The sequence below is a fragment of the Caloenas nicobarica genome, chromosome 6, assembly GCF_036013445.1.
Source record: "Caloenas nicobarica isolate bCalNic1 chromosome 6, bCalNic1.hap1, whole genome shotgun sequence".
In the NCBI taxonomy this organism is placed as follows: domain Eukaryota; kingdom Metazoa; phylum Chordata; class Aves; order Columbiformes; family Columbidae; genus Caloenas; species Caloenas nicobarica.
In genome coordinates this window covers 17,641,070-17,656,374 of record NC_088250.1, presented here as the reverse complement: position 1 = coordinate 17,656,374, position 15,305 = coordinate 17,641,070, and the positions used below count along the sequence as shown (strand labels likewise).

At 39.6% G+C, this 15,305-nt stretch overlaps 1 protein-coding gene across 27 annotated transcripts in view; it reads right to left on the bottom strand.

Moving 5' to 3' along the window:
• The window catches only part of TTN (titin), a 245,118-nt gene that overhangs the window by 45,406 nt on the left and 184,407 nt on the right, over positions 1–15,305 (bottom strand). For all 27 annotated transcript variants that reach the window (XM_065637181.1, XM_065637152.1, XM_065637169.1 and 24 more), the window contains 23 exons: positions 14,948–15,241; positions 11,885–14,851; positions 11,461–11,781; positions 11,078–11,362; positions 10,577–10,876; positions 9,964–10,266; positions 8,573–8,848; positions 8,163–8,462; positions 7,770–8,072; positions 7,251–7,550; positions 6,838–7,125; positions 6,449–6,745; positions 6,058–6,360; positions 5,659–5,964; positions 4,399–4,686; positions 4,002–4,292; positions 3,620–3,907; positions 2,855–3,445; positions 2,658–2,762; positions 1,614–1,811; positions 1,233–1,529; positions 509–1,096; positions 113–415 (listed from right to left, as the gene is read on the bottom strand). In XM_065637181.1, coding sequence (XP_065493253.1) covers positions 113–415; positions 509–1,096; positions 1,233–1,529; positions 1,614–1,811; positions 2,658–2,762; positions 2,855–3,445; positions 3,620–3,907; positions 4,002–4,292; positions 4,399–4,686; positions 5,659–5,964; positions 6,058–6,360; positions 6,449–6,745; positions 6,838–7,125; positions 7,251–7,550; positions 7,770–8,072; positions 8,163–8,462; positions 8,573–8,848; positions 9,964–10,266; positions 10,577–10,876; positions 11,078–11,362; positions 11,461–11,781; positions 11,885–14,851; positions 14,948–15,241 — 9,792 coding nt within the window. The remainder of the gene's footprint in view (positions 1–112; positions 416–508; positions 1,097–1,232; positions 1,530–1,613; positions 1,812–2,657; positions 2,763–2,854; positions 3,446–3,619; positions 3,908–4,001; positions 4,293–4,398; positions 4,687–5,658; positions 5,965–6,057; positions 6,361–6,448; positions 6,746–6,837; positions 7,126–7,250; positions 7,551–7,769; positions 8,073–8,162; positions 8,463–8,572; positions 8,849–9,963; positions 10,267–10,576; positions 10,877–11,077; positions 11,363–11,460; positions 11,782–11,884; positions 14,852–14,947; positions 15,242–15,305) is intronic.

Below are 15,305 nucleotides of genomic sequence, written 5' to 3'. Positions count from 1 at the left end.
GTGAGGAAAATATAAAACATGACATTACAGAGAAGGTCACTCTTATACTGTATGAACATGCTCCCCCTGCCCACCCCACCCACCCCCAAAACCAAAAAAGCATGATACTAACATGTAACATCCTTGCACATGACTGAGTTTGAAGCATCACTTGGTGGTCCAACTCCTGCTCTGTTTTCTGCACTGACACGGAATTCATATTCATTTCCTTCCAGGAGACCAGTTACTTTGCATCTCAGATCTGAAACTGGTTTCTTTGTTGCTCTGACCCATCTTAAACCTTTCTTTTCTCTTCGCTCCACATAGTAACCTGTGATTTCACTTCCACCATCATCTACTGGCCTTTTCCAGGTAACCGTCACAGTATTTTTAGTCACATTTGTAACTTCTGGTTTTCCAGGAGGGCCTGGGGGACCTGATAAGGATGAAAAAAGTACAGTTAAAACAAAAATCAAGTCTTCAGAGATTAATAAAAACAAACTGGAACTTCTTAGCTTGTTCTACATACCAAATCTATCCACCATTTTAACTGGTTCTGATTGTACTGGTTCACCCTGGCCATATTGATTTACTGCTGAAACACGGAAAACATATTCATTTCCTTGAATGAGCTTGCTAACGACATGCCTACAGCTTTCAATATTTTCAGCAACCAATGTCCAGAGCAGTCGGCTAGTTTCTCTCTTTTCAAGAACATATGATTTGACTGGTGATCCACCATCTTCTGCAGGAGGTGACCATGTAAGAGTTGCTTTTTCTGCTGAAACATTGCTGATCTCAATAGGCCCTGGAGGTCCTGGAACATCTAAAACTTTCACATGTACGGTCTCCTGCTTAGTGCCAAAAGGATTGGTTGCAGTGATCATGTATTCTCCAGAATCTTTTCTGGCTGCATATTTGACAGTTAGAGTAGAAGAAGTTGGTGTGGTTTCAATGTGCACAAGTTCTGAAGGTCTAAAATCTTTTCCAGCTTTTGACCATGCTGAAGTTGGAGGTGGTTTGCCACGGATACTAATAGCAGACACTGTAATGGTCTCTCCTGCTTTTACTGTTAAACCTTCCTTCAAAGTAGGATCGATAACAATGCTTGGTGCCTCTGTCAAAAGAAATAAAAAAAAAACCCCAAAACAAAACAATTGTTATAATAAGAACATAGGAGGAAAAGAAAAAAAAAGAGGATTTTGTATTAATTATTCAAATAAAATTCTACATTTTTAATGCCATCTACGTACCATACTCATCCTTGCATATTATGGTTCCTGTGGATTCAGATGGAGGACTGATAGCTCCGGCAGTGTTCTTTGCTCTAATTCTGAACTCATATTTGCAGCCTTCAGTGAGGTCAGTTACAGTAAATGCACAGTCTGGAACATTCACATGATTAGCTTTTGTCCAGGTCTTTGAGGGTAAATCACGCTTTTCAACAATATAACCAGTTAACTTATGTCCACCATCATATTTTGGTTCTGTCCAAACGAGAGTTACTGAGTTCCTAGTTACATTGATAACTTCAGGTTTTCCAGGGGGATCTAGAAGAAAAAATAATAAATAGTGGTCAAACAAAAAATAATGCAAATTTCAGAATTTTCCTTTCTGTTCTCCTGATGACTTACCAATAGGATCAAGTGCCACAACTGGTTCAGATGGCAGACTTGGTTTACCTACTCCAGCCATGTTGATTGCCATCACTCTGAATTCATATTCCAGACCTTCAGTTAGTCCTGTCACTCTGAAATCTTTCATTCTTATTGGTGTTTTATTTGCTCTCTTCCACAAAAGACTATTTCTTTCTTTGACTTCTATGTGATAACCTAGAAGGTAAATGGTGAGATGAAAATGTGAGGGATTTTCTAGAAATCTTAATTTCTCATAGCACTATGAAACATCATACTGCCTGTATGTCATGTCACATATGCATTGTACAAGAGGAACACTAAAAACCAGATTAAGAAATGGATCATAGAATAGTTTGGGTTGGAAGGGGCTTTCAAAGGTCATCTAGTCCAACCCCCTCTGCAATGAGCAGGGACATCTTCAACTAGATCAGGTTGCTCAGAGCCCCGTCCAGTCTGATCCTGAATGTTTCCAGGGATGGGGTATCTACTACCTCTCTGGGCAACCTGTGCCATTATTTTACCATGCTCATTGTAACAAATTTCCTCCTCTTGTCTAACCTGAATCTCCCCTCTTTTAGTTTAAAACCATTACCCCTTGTGCTATTGCAACAGGCCCTTCTAAAATGTCTGCCTTCTCTTCTCCACGCTGAACAACCCCAACTCTCTCAGCCTGTCCTCATAGCAGAGCTGTTCCAGCCCTCTGATCAATTTTGTGGCCTTCTCTGGACCCTCTCCAACAGGTCTATGCCTTTCCTGTGCTGAGGGCTCCAGAGCTGGACCCAAGTAATGTAACATATAGGTGAGTTTGGTTTTCCTTCTTTAGATATTTTGGCTCCATGCAAAAATATTGTTTCTTAGTCTTTTCCAAGCTTTTAAGTTAAATTTTAAGAAGAATCCATCATAGAGTATGAAGTAAACCAGTGAAATCAATCAATCAATCACTCAATTTGAAGCATAAACACCTGATAGTTTTATCTTACCCCTTGGCAGAGAGAAAGAACTATTAAGAACTGAAATACTAGGGTGGCTTTTGGGGAATACCTGTGATTGGTGAGCCTCCAGTTCTTCTGGGATCAGTCCAAGTTAAAGCTACAGATTCATGCCGAGCATCAACAATGTTGGGAGGTGGAGGAGCATCTGGCACATCTAAACGATATAAAAAAATGTGGTAACATTAAAAGGAAATATCACCCCCCAAACATTTTTCTTCAGTTTTGAAAATTACAATGAGTACTTACCAAATGGATGTTTTGCAATCACAGGGTCAGATTTAAGACCTTCACCTACTCCATATTTATTTTCGGCCCTGATCCTGAATGTATATTCATTTCCTTCATGAAGTCTTGTGACTCTAAATGATGTTTTCTGGACTGCAGAGGCACAAGTCACCCACTTATTGTTTACATTATCTCTCTTCTCCAGGACATAGTTAGTGATTTCTGAACCACCATCATCTTTCGGAGGGCCCCACTTCAGGGTTATGGCATCAGCTGTGACTTCTTCAAATTTCACCGGACCTGTTGGTATGCCAGGTTTGCCAACAACTTTAACAGAAATAGTGCCTTCCCTGCTGCCAGCAACATTCTTCAGAGTTATTGTGTATTTTCCAGCATCAGCTTTCTGGCAGTCATGTACTACAAGTGTGGTGTTAACTGCTGTAGATTCAAATGCAACTCTTCCACTCTCAGTAAGTGCCTGGTCTTCACCTTTCTTCCAAGTTACAGCTGGGACAGGCTTGCCTTTAATTGGGATTTTAAGACGGAAGCTGCTACCTTCTTTAGCTATATAGCACAAATCAGGTAGATCTCTTAAATCAAGATCAGGTGCCACTGTAAAAATAAAAGAAACCACTTATTCAACTATGCATAAACTCCATTATAAAATTAAGATGCTGTTTCAAAGCCATCTGATTTGTATGTATGCATAGTAATGATAGTAAGCATAAAATAAATATAATTTGGGTAAGTGAAGCAATGAATTAATGATCTTGAGTTGCTTCTCACCAACATCATCTCTTGCCACAATTGTGAGCTCTGTTGGAGTTCCATATCCAGCATCATTTTGGGCTCTCACTCTGAAAGTGTATTCTTGTCCTTCTTTTAGGTCCCTCATTGAAAAATGGAGGTTCTTTGCCCGCATGACTTCTTGCCATTTATCTTCACCAATCAGGACTTCAACAACATATGCAAAAATACGGCTTCCACCATCACTGATAGGTTTTTTCCATACTAAATTGCATGATGATTTTGTTACAGCTGAAGCTTTAAGATCTACAACTGGTCCAGGTGTTTCTAGAAGGAAAAAAAGCATAGTAAGTGTCCCTTCAAGCTAAAAATAAAAATTATTTGAATACCAAAATAAGCAAAGTGTATTCATTTTTCTTACCAGAAGCTTTAACAGCATCACGAGTTTCACAGGGGTCACCAATACCATATTCATTTTCAGCAAACACCCTGAAGAAGTAGGATTTGCCTTCTTCTAAGTTAGTTATCCTGTAGCTTGTCTTTGGACATTCTGTTGTTACTGTGGACCATGACTTTCTTTCTGCATCACGTTTTTCAACAACATAATTTGTGATTGGACTGCCACCGTCTATTAGTGGAGGTTCCCATGTAATGAAGGCAGAATCCTTAGATGCTTCCTTTACAATCAGGTTAATCGGAGGACCTGGAGTATCTGCATAAACACAACCACCCCACATATGATTTAGTAAACAAAATATAAAAAAAATCAGTTAAAAAATTAACAAACATATTATAATGGGGAAAACCCTGATACTCACCAAGCACTTTCACGACAATGGTGTATGCCTTTTTGCCACAGCTGTTCTCCAGACTGAGGACGTATTTTCCAGCATCATATTTGTTTACATTTTCACATCGCAGGAAGGTATCAAAGTCAGTTGATTTGATGTCTAATCCTTGTCTATCTCTTAGGTTGGCACCCACTTTAGACCATGTAATCTTTGGAGGTGGACGTCCTCTTACTGGCACATAAAGTCTCATTGTGACTCCAGCACGCAACACAAGGACTTTCCTTAGTTCTGCATCAAGTTCTCCTTCAGGAGGAACTGTGTGTTTAACAAAAACCACACAATTAAAACATTGTCTTTAATTTAAGACTGTCACTAAAATCACTGTGACAAAAAGTCCATCTTTACTGGCATTTCACTAAATTAACCAGCTTAGAATTACAGAATCACAGAATAGTCTGGGTTGGAAGGGACCTTCAAGGGCCATCTAGACCAACCTCCCTGCAATAAGCAGGGACACCTTCAACAAGATCAGGTTGATGAGAGCCCCATCCAGCCTGGCCTTGAATGTTTCCAGGGCCTTGCCTGGGCCAGGAACTTGTTCTCTTGCCTGTGATGATGTTAGTGAGTTAGTGTCCTGACTTCATTTCAAGATCATTTGCAAACTTGGCATTTTTTTGCACTGATTTAACTTCCTTTTTTTCCTGCCCTTTCTACCACTTACATTACTTATCATATGAAGAAGTCTCCTAGCTCCCCTAGGACTCAAAGGAGTTTCAAAGCCTCCTGGACTGTACTGTTTATCTTGAACCAAGACAGTTCTTTGAAGCAATGGTTTTGTACGTAAAGCAAAATACATGCAGAAGCCAGCATAGCTCTTAAGGAATAAGTGTCATACAATTAAATAGTGTGCCACACAGATGCTTAGAATAGTAATCTTGTCTTCAAATTATTTAGAAGACATGAAGAAGACTGAAAGTTTTAAGGATAGAAGAGAGATCTGAAAAGTCTAATTTTAGGATTAGAGAAAGAAAAAATTCTTGAAGACCCACAATAGGAGGCAGAAGAGTATCTAGCATATAGATGAAAAAAGCAGACATCTGTCAGATTCTACTGAGCTCCTAACTGCCTTATTCTCATTCAAATTACCCACTTTTAGGCTACGTTTTTTGAGAAATGACACATTCTAAATTAATCTGCTCTTGTGATCTGTGAGAATCTCTGTCTCTGGAACCCATCCCATAAATGAAAGCAAAAGTCAACAGGGTAATTTGTTTTCAGTGAACATACTTAAAATGTCTTTGGCAGTGTGTTTATCAGGAACATCACTTGGATCACTGTATCCAATCTTATTGACAGCATAAATGCGGAATTGGTATTCTGTATCTTCTATCAGCCCTGTTACCACAAATTGTGTAGCCTGTAAGTTCTTGGGCAGATTGCATCTGACCCAGTTGTCTGTATCAGCTCTTTTTGCTTCCACTAGATAACCAATAATAGGGCTTCCTCCATCGAATGCTGGCTTGCTCCACGACAGGCTTATTGAATTACGAGTGGTATCAACAACTTTCGGGAAAGCAGGTGGGCCAGGAGGATCTGAGAATTAAAATAACATAAAGTTACCGTACTGAATGCAGTACAAAAGCATTTAGAAATAACCATGTAAAATATCTGAGATTTTTAGCTTACATTGAGGATCACGAGCATACACTGCTTTAGATGGTGCACTAGGTTTGCCAGGTCCGGCCTTATTCAATGCTATCACCCGGAACTCGTATTCTGTTCCCTCTTGGAGTCCAGTAGCCTTAACAGTTCTTTCAATGACAGGCTTTCTGTTTACTTTTGTCCAGTTCAGAGCCTTAGTTTCACGTTTCTCAAGCATATAACCAGTTATTGGGGATCCACCATCACTAGCTGGTGGCTTCCAGCTTACGGTCATAAAGTCTTTCGTCACATTGCTTATTACTGGTGGATCACAAGGTCCAGGTACATCTGTGAAGATTTATTTGAAAGTTACATTCACATTCGTAAGTGTAGATAAAAAAACACGACTAATGAAGCTACCCCATGAAGCACTTACCATATGGATTCTTAGCAACTGCTGGTTCAGTCAAGATAGGGTCTCCAACACCATATTTATTTTCAGCACATATGCGGAACTGATACTCATGTCCTTCTATTAGTTTCTCCACTGTGCAGCTTGTAATGGGTATATTGGCACTGACTTGGGCCCAGTTTGGTCTGCTTGTTTCACGCTTGTCTACAATGTAGTTAGTAATTTCTGAACCTCCATCTTCCAGAGGAGGCTCCCAAGAAAGCATTGCACGATCTGCATACATATGTTTGATTTTAACAGAGGCTGGTGGACCAGGCTTATCTAGAAGAATTAACATCGCATTGTTATAGTTCTGTCTCTTGCTATACCATTTAAGTATAAATGTATTTATTAACAGACAGTCTTTAGCTTACCAAGTACTTTAAGCTTAAGTGTTGCTGACTTTGATCCACTTGCATTTTCGGCAGTAATAGTATAGTCTCCTGTTTGCTTCCTGTTAACACTGAACAACTCAACTGTAGCAAGATTTCTCTTAGTGGTGATCTTAACACCTTCAGATGGCTTTAAAATTTCTCCTTCTTTCTTCCATGTGATTGTTGGCATTGGTTTGCCATATACCTTTGCCTCCAGACGCACATTAGTTCCAGCTTTTACTGTAAGCTGTGATTGCATGGACAGATCCAACTCTATTCTGGGGGGAACTGAAAAGAAAGAGCCCAGGAGTTAATCAGTTTAGTAAGAGATAAACATCTCATTCTTCACATGAGTGTTAGTTCAACATGCACAGATTCTTATCGGAGTTCTCAAATGCTTTTACATTTCTTACCATTTTCTGGATGAATGGTCACTGGATCTGAAGGTTCTGAAGGTCGGCTAATGTTAACTGCTGTCTTGGCAATTGCTCTAAATTGATACTGAGCATTTTCTTCCAAATCAGTAGCAGTGTACTCTTCTAGAGGTATTTGATGTGGAGTTGTATTGCAGCGAACCCACTTATCACCAGGTAATTTGCAAGCTTCAACAAAGTAGCCAATAAGTTTGCTACCACCATCATGCTTTGGTCTTGTCCATACCAGCGATGCAGTACTTTTAGTGACATCAATAACTTCAGGTTTTCCAGGGGGGTCTAAGGCAAATAAGATCATGTTATAGTCTGCTTTGCCAGAAAAACGAATACATTAAAAAATGGCTTTAATAGTGCTGGATCCTATTTACAGTATACCCACACAGTGCACTCAGTAAACATGAAAATATAAATGTAAGGGCAAACTGAAATCATAAAGAGGTACAGAAAATTACCATAAAAGCAGTAGTCTGTTGGAAATTATTGGTATGTTTGGCTTACCAACTGGTGCTCTTGCTGTGACAAACTCTGTTGGTTTACTAGGTTTACTTGCTCCAGCTCTGTTCAATGCATAAATTCTGAAAGTGTACTCAAGACCTTCAATAAGCCCCACACATGGGTATTCGGTGGAGCGCACAGCTGTGTCATTAGCTTTCACCCACAGTAAACTGTTCCTTTCCTTGCGCTCAATGAGATAACCAGTGATCGGACTGCCTCCATCACTATCTGGTCTATCCCAGGCAACAAAAATGCAGTCCTTATTGACCTTGGTAATACGTGCATTCTTTGGTTCACTAGGAACATCTAGAAAGAAATACGAAGATGGATATCAATCACAGGCTTTCTTACTAGGAGGACTAAAAAGACAAATACTGCTGTCAAAAACTGACATACCAAATGGGAACCTTGCAATCATCTTGTCAGAAGTAAGCGGCTCAGAAATCCCAAAACGATTTTCAGCACGAACGCGGAACATATACTCTTCTCCAGGAATCAGTTTTCCAATTCTGCAGCTTGTCTTCGTGACAGAAGCTAAAGCTGTTACCCAGTCACCTCTGCTTACATCACATTTCTCCACTACATAGTTAGTAATGTTACTGCCACCATCTTCGAGAGGTATATGCCATGCAAGAGTGCAAGCATCAGCATCTATTTCAGAAATATCAAATGGAGGCTGTGGTGGACCTGGTTTATCTGCACAAAAAAAAGTATATGAAGAAAAAAGGCATGAAAGAAAATGGCAGCCACTGGAATACACTAATTTTGTATAAAACTGGGTTTAAAAATAATCAAATGGAACATACCCATGACTATCACTCTGATTTTCTGACTATCGGTACCAGAACTATTTTCTGCAGTAAGAGTGTAAAAATCAGAATCTTTTCTAGTCACATCCTTAATAATAAGAACAGAAGACTTTTCTGTTTTATGCACGGCAAGGCGACTGGATGTAAGCACATCTTGATCTCCTTTCAACCATTTACAGACTGGCTGAGGCTTCCCATATACATGAGCTTCAATTCTCAGTTTCTTTCCAGCTTTAATGTGAACATGATCAGGCATCAGGATCTTAGGTGGGACTGAAAAAAAAAAAAAAGCACACACAGACATATAATTTATGTCAACTTTTGTGACATACTAATTCACTTTTCCTGGTGTTTTCATGTGAAAGTTCTCTGCTTCTCTCTGAAGTGGCATCACCAGTAGGAACGACTTGACAATTTTTGATTTAGATTTCATTTATGGACAACTAGAGATTCTGCAATGGGGAATATCTATTCCAGTCTTTTACATTCTTGTACAGTTTATAAGAGAATATCTTTGAGTCTGGATTGCCTTCTCACACAGTTACGTAGAGACTTCAGTACTATTAATGTATGACACGTAATTCCCTTTTGTATCTGGAACTTGTCTTTGCTCACTTATTGCTGACATTCTACAAGACAAACATGAAGGAGGAGAAAAGAAAGACTGAAGTTGTCACTGAACTAAACTCATTTCCACAGTCAATCTGTTTATACCCTTGAATTATTCTTCAGGTAGAACCCTTTCTCCTACTTCTCTTTTTGCACAAAATTTTTCTGATTTCTTCCAAAAGAAACGTGGCAGTATGCTTCGTGTACTCTTCTTCCTGCCATTGCCTAGTTTTCAATCTCTTTTGCTCCTGTACCTCTCTCTTTCTCTTTTCATGTCACAAATGAAGAAGGTTTTTCTCATCTGCCCCTTACCCCTACATCTTCCTGTGCCTCAGGGACCCTACCACCTCAATCAGGCAAACCTGTCCTCCCTGCCATTCACTTTACATTCTCAACAAACTCTACAATATAAACAACTTGTTTTCTCTTATCTTTAAACATCTCCCACTTTTGACCCCATTTATCTCTCAGAGTACCACTCTGACTCCTTTTCCTCTTTCATTTTAAACTCATTGATGGTATTTATTATTTCTCCTTTGTTCATATTTTCTGTTTCCAAATGAAACCATATCGGCAAAATTCTTCAATAATTCTGAATTAGAGGTCAACTCTCATCCTTTCTGACTTCTCAAAATATTCAATACAATTAACTATAATCCCCCAGATGACTTCATAAACCATATGTCTTTCTGGGACTCACTCAAAGTACTAGAATTTTTGCTCATTTCATTGTTAAAGCAGAATATTGCAGCATAGGTGGTATTTAAATTGTTACTTACTGAGTTGTTCTTTAATTTCAAATACTCCTTCAGTTTCTCTTGGTAAACTTACTCCTACAGCATTTCTAGCTGCCACTCTAAACTTGTACTTCTTTCCCTCTTTCAGACCAGCTATGACAATGGAGAGATCTTTAACAACCGAATATTCTGTCCAGCGATCTGCTGGTTGGTCTTCTTCTTTGTAGCTGACTATGTATCCATCGATTTTAGAGCCTCCATCACGCAGTGGTGGCAACCAGCCTAAAGTAGCACTATTCTTCGTAATTTCAGCAACTTCAAGTTTTCGTGGTGGATCAGGTTCACCTTTCAGGGGAAAAAAAAAGAAACACATTAAACATTGAATTTCCAGGATTTTCTGACTACTGAATACTTGTTGAATTACTGGATGCTAACTCAACAAAGACAATATGGAAAAGAGCAAAATTCTTAATAATTGCAAAGGCACTATACTCATAGCTTGTATTATTTGACAGAAACTGACTCATAAATATTTATGTTTATCATTGAGCAGTTAGTAGCATTGTCTAATTTTGAAACACCGACTTTAAAAAAAATGCAAAATCTTATTAAAATAAGAGAAAAAAAACATAAAATGTGCAAAAGGCATACTTACTCAGGGGATCTGTTGCTAGAACTGGTTTGGGTATGTCACTTGGAACACCTGACCCATACTCATTTACTGCTGTTACTCTAAAGAAATATTCATTTCCAGGTACAAGGTTAGCTATTTGGAAACTAGTTTTCTTTAGTTCTGCAGTGACTGTTCCCCAGGTCTTCCTGTCAGCCTCACGTTTCTGCAGAATGTAATGAGTCACTGGACTACCACCATCATTCTCTGGAGGTGCCCATGAAAGATGGCATGACATCTTGGTGACATCTGAAACCTTGAAGTCCGACACAGGTCCAGGAGTATCTGTAAAGAAATTTCAATTTATGCTTTTGTTCTTTAGTAAGTAAAAATTAAAGAAGGCTAACAGATTTCTATGTAGGGGGAGTTAGTGTCAGCTGATATAGTTGTGCTCAAGAACTGTAGCACCTGGAGATCATAAAAATTCCTGCAATGAACAGTCAATATAGTTAAAAATTGTCCAGAGATATTTCTCTCGTTACTTACCCAGGACTCTGACGTTCACAAATACAGCCTTTTCTCCAGCTGCATTAACAAGTGTCAATGAATATTTGCCTGAGTCATCACGTGTTGAATCAGGGATGACACAGAAGGCCATAGTGTCAACTAGATCAACTTGTCCTTTTCTGATCACGTTATCAATACCCATTCTCCTCCAGGTGACTTTTGGTGCTGGGCGACCCCTAACAATGGCAAAAAGTCTAATAGGGCATCCTGCCCTGACTGTGACTAACTTTCTCATGCTTGCATCCAACTCAATCTCAGGAGGTTCTAAAAGACAAAAATAAAGAAATAAAATGCAAAGATTAGCATGTGAAATAAAATACAGATTGTATGTAAATACTCATAAAGACAATGGGAAAACTCACCAAGTATTTCTTTGGGGGACACAGCTTCTTTCAGTTCAGCTGGTCGGCCAAGGCCAACCTGGTTTTGGGCAGAAACTCTGAACTCATATAATTGTTTCTCATCCAGGCTGGTGGCTGTAAATTCTGTATGAATAACTTGGGCAGCAACATTGCATCGTTTCCATCCTGCTTCAGGATCGGCACCCTCAACTTTTGGTCTAATTTCCACAACATATCCTATAATTGGAGCACCACCATCATACACTGGTTTTCCCCAGCCAAGGGTTATGGAACTCTTTGTGCTATCAACCACTCTCAAGTTTGTGGGAGGACCAGGTGGCTCTAAAAGACAATAAAAATTACAGCTAAGAATACAGTTGTGCAATTTAGCAATTTGTTAAGTTAACATTAAACCAAAATAAAGTAGAATACAGTGGTACGATACCTATTGGGTCTTTTGCTACTACAGGTCTTGATGGCAAGCTTGGTTCTCCAAGTCCAACTTCATTTTCGGCACTGACGCGGAACTGGTATTCATGACCAGGGATGAGATTAGTAACCTTCTTGCGTCTTTCTGGGATTGCACTCTTAGTAACGGGAACCCATCTTAGTGATCGTTTCTCTTTCTTCTCTAAAATGTATCCTGTAATTGATTTGCCACCGTCATATTCTGGTGGATTCCAAACTACAGTCATCTCTTCTTTGCTAACTCTTGTGACATCTGGAGGATCAGGGCGTCCAGGTCTATCATATTTTGTTTTGGCAATAATTGGGTGTGTTTCTGTTGGTGGACCAGTTCCCATTTTATTCTCTGCACGAACTCTGAATATATATTCATTACCTTCAATGAGGCGTGTCACATTTGCATAGTTTGTTAGGACAGAGGAAGAGTATGTAGACCAAACCATACGCTTGCTTTCACATTTTTCCAGGATGTAGTTCTGTATTTCACAACCACCATCATCTTCTGGAGGGTCCCAAGTAACAGTACATCTATCACTCGAAATGTCAGTGACTTTCAAGTTTCTTACAGGACCTGGTTTATCCAAGACAATAACAGTAGCGTATGCTACAAAACTACCAGCTGTGTTAGTTGCTGTTATCACGTATTTCCCACCATCAGTGCGCCTTGATTTTGTGAGAACAAACTTAGATGTGTCAGAAGTTGTTTCAATAGTGATTCTTGGAGATCTGGTTAGATCTGTGGCATCTTTGTCTTTTGTCCATACAACTTCAGGCTGTGGTTTTCCTCTGACTCCAGCCTCAATCCTAATTGGGTCACCTGCTTTCACAGTTAGTACACCACTTAACTTCAAGTCTAGCACTGGTTTCTGCAGGTCTTCCTTCACAACAACTTCAGCTGTTTTTACCCAGTCACTTTCACCTGCCTCATTCTTGGTTTGAACTCGGAATTGGTAAATCTTATTTTCAACACATCTATCTACCATGTAGTGTGTTTCCTTAATGCTGCCTTTGTGAACCCTTTCCCATTCATCTGATTCTTTCAGTTTTCTCTCAACATGATAACTTAAATTGGGACTTCCACCATCATAATCTGGCCTTCTCCATTTCAGAAATACAAATGTCTTTCCTTTCTCTGCAATGTGAAGATTTTCTGGCTCTCCAGGCTTGTCAATAGGATTGATGGCAAGGATGGGGGTCTTGGTCTCAATGCAAGGACCTGGACCTATTTTGTTTTCTGCACAAACTCTGAAGAAGTATTCACGGTTCTCTATAAGATTTGCCTTCACTAATCGTTTAGTGATATCGGAGGAGACAATTGACCACCCCCTCTGGTTCGGTTGACGGTACTCGACTATGTAATTTGTAATTTCAGAGCCACCATTATCCACCGGACTCTCCCAAGCAATCATACAAGAATCTTTTGTCACATAGCTTATTTTTAGGTTTTGACATGGTCCAGGTCTGTCAAGTACATTAACAACAGCAAAAGCCTGAGCATGTCCACAGGTGTTCTTAGCTGCTATTATATATTTGCCATGGTCAGATCTTTTGGCTTCTTTCACTTGCAGCTCAACATTAGGTAGATCATGGACTATTTCAACACGTTTTTCTTGGACTAGTACTTTGCCATCTTTAGACCATGTTATGTCAGGATCTGGCCTGCCTTTTACTTTACCAGTGATACGGATTGTTTGGCCTACTCGGACAGTAATTAAGTCTCTACAGGTCACATCTAGGTTTATCTCTGGAGGAGAAAGAATATCCTTTGCAAGTACAGTTTCTGCCAGTTCTCTTGGTTCTCCCTCTCCCACAATATTGACAGCTCTTATTCGGAATTTATATTCGTTTCCTTCTATTAATCCAGGTACTCTGAAAGCGCACTGCCTAATGAGTTCATCCTTATTGATTCTATTCCATTGTGTAGTTCCAGTTTTCTGACATTCCACAATGTATCCCAGAATTGGGCTGCCACCATCTTTGAGGGGCTTTGTCCACACAAGATCAGCTGTTTCTTTGGTTTTGTCTTTTAATTTTGGATTTATGGGTGGTCCAGGAACAGTGATAGGACGTGATGCTTTTATTGGATCAGAGCTTGGAGATGGTTTGCTTAAGCCCACCATGTTTTCTGCAAAAACCCTGAATTCATACGTGTTACCTTCAAAAAGACCAGTGACTCTGTATTTCATATCAAGTATTGGTGCCTTATTGACACGCACCCATTTACCCGATGCTTCCCGACGTTCAAGTACATAACCAGTTATTGGAGTTCCACCATCAGATTTTGGTAGGGTCCAAGAAACTGTTGCAGCATTTTCTGTAATATCATAAACAGCTGGTTTACCAGGTGGGGATGGTGGATCAAACATATGCTTAGCAACTGTTGGTTCTGAATCAAGGGGTGCACCAATGCCTATCTTATTTTCTGCTCGAACACGGAAAATATACTCGCAGCCTTTCTGCAGTCGTGGAATCTTAATTTTTGTGTGACTTGTTCCAGAGCTAACCACTCCCCATGTTTCTTTCTTTGATTGACGCTTCTCAACAATATAATTTATTATAGGACTCCCACCATCATCTTTAGGAGGGCGCCAAGAAATAACCATATGTTCCGGTGTTACTTCAAGAATATTAATAGGACCAGTTGGTGGGCCAGGAACATCCAAAACTGTAAGATGTAGAGCAACAGTTTTGCTGCCAGCTGCATTAGATACTGTAAGTAGATATTCTCCTGTATCTTTTCTGACACAGTCTTTGATAGTAAGTACAGTTGAATAATTGTCAGTCTCAATCTTGTATCTGCCATCTGATTTAATTTCACTGCTATCAGTAACCCATTTTGCAGTGGGAACTGGCACACCTCTCATAATTGCAGGAAGTCTCACTGTGGTGCCAGCTTTAACAACAAGACCTTCAATTAACTTTACATCTAGGTCCACGGATGGAGGTACTGAAATTGGAGAAAAATAGAAATTACCTTTTCAGGGGAAATTCTTTAAGAAAGACAGAAAGAATCAGTGAAACAACATGAAAAAATAAAAATTACCTAGTTTTTCTTGACACTCTATTGGTATAGTTGTATCTGGAAGGCTAAGACCAACAATGTTCTGGGCTTTCACACGGAATTTGTATATTTTCCCTTTTTGTAGGCCTGTAACAACACACTCTAGCATGGGTACCGTCTGGAACTTTGTCCACTCATCTGCACCATCTTCTTGATATTCCACCAAATATCCAGTTATCTCAGCACCACCATCACGATCTGGTCGATTCCAAACAAGGGAAACTTCAGTCTTGTCAACATCCACGTGATGCAGATTCTTTGGTGGCCCTGGAGGATCTTTTAAAATACAAAACCAAAATGGTTACTAGAATGACCTGTGGTAGCAGTGTACCATGTTCCC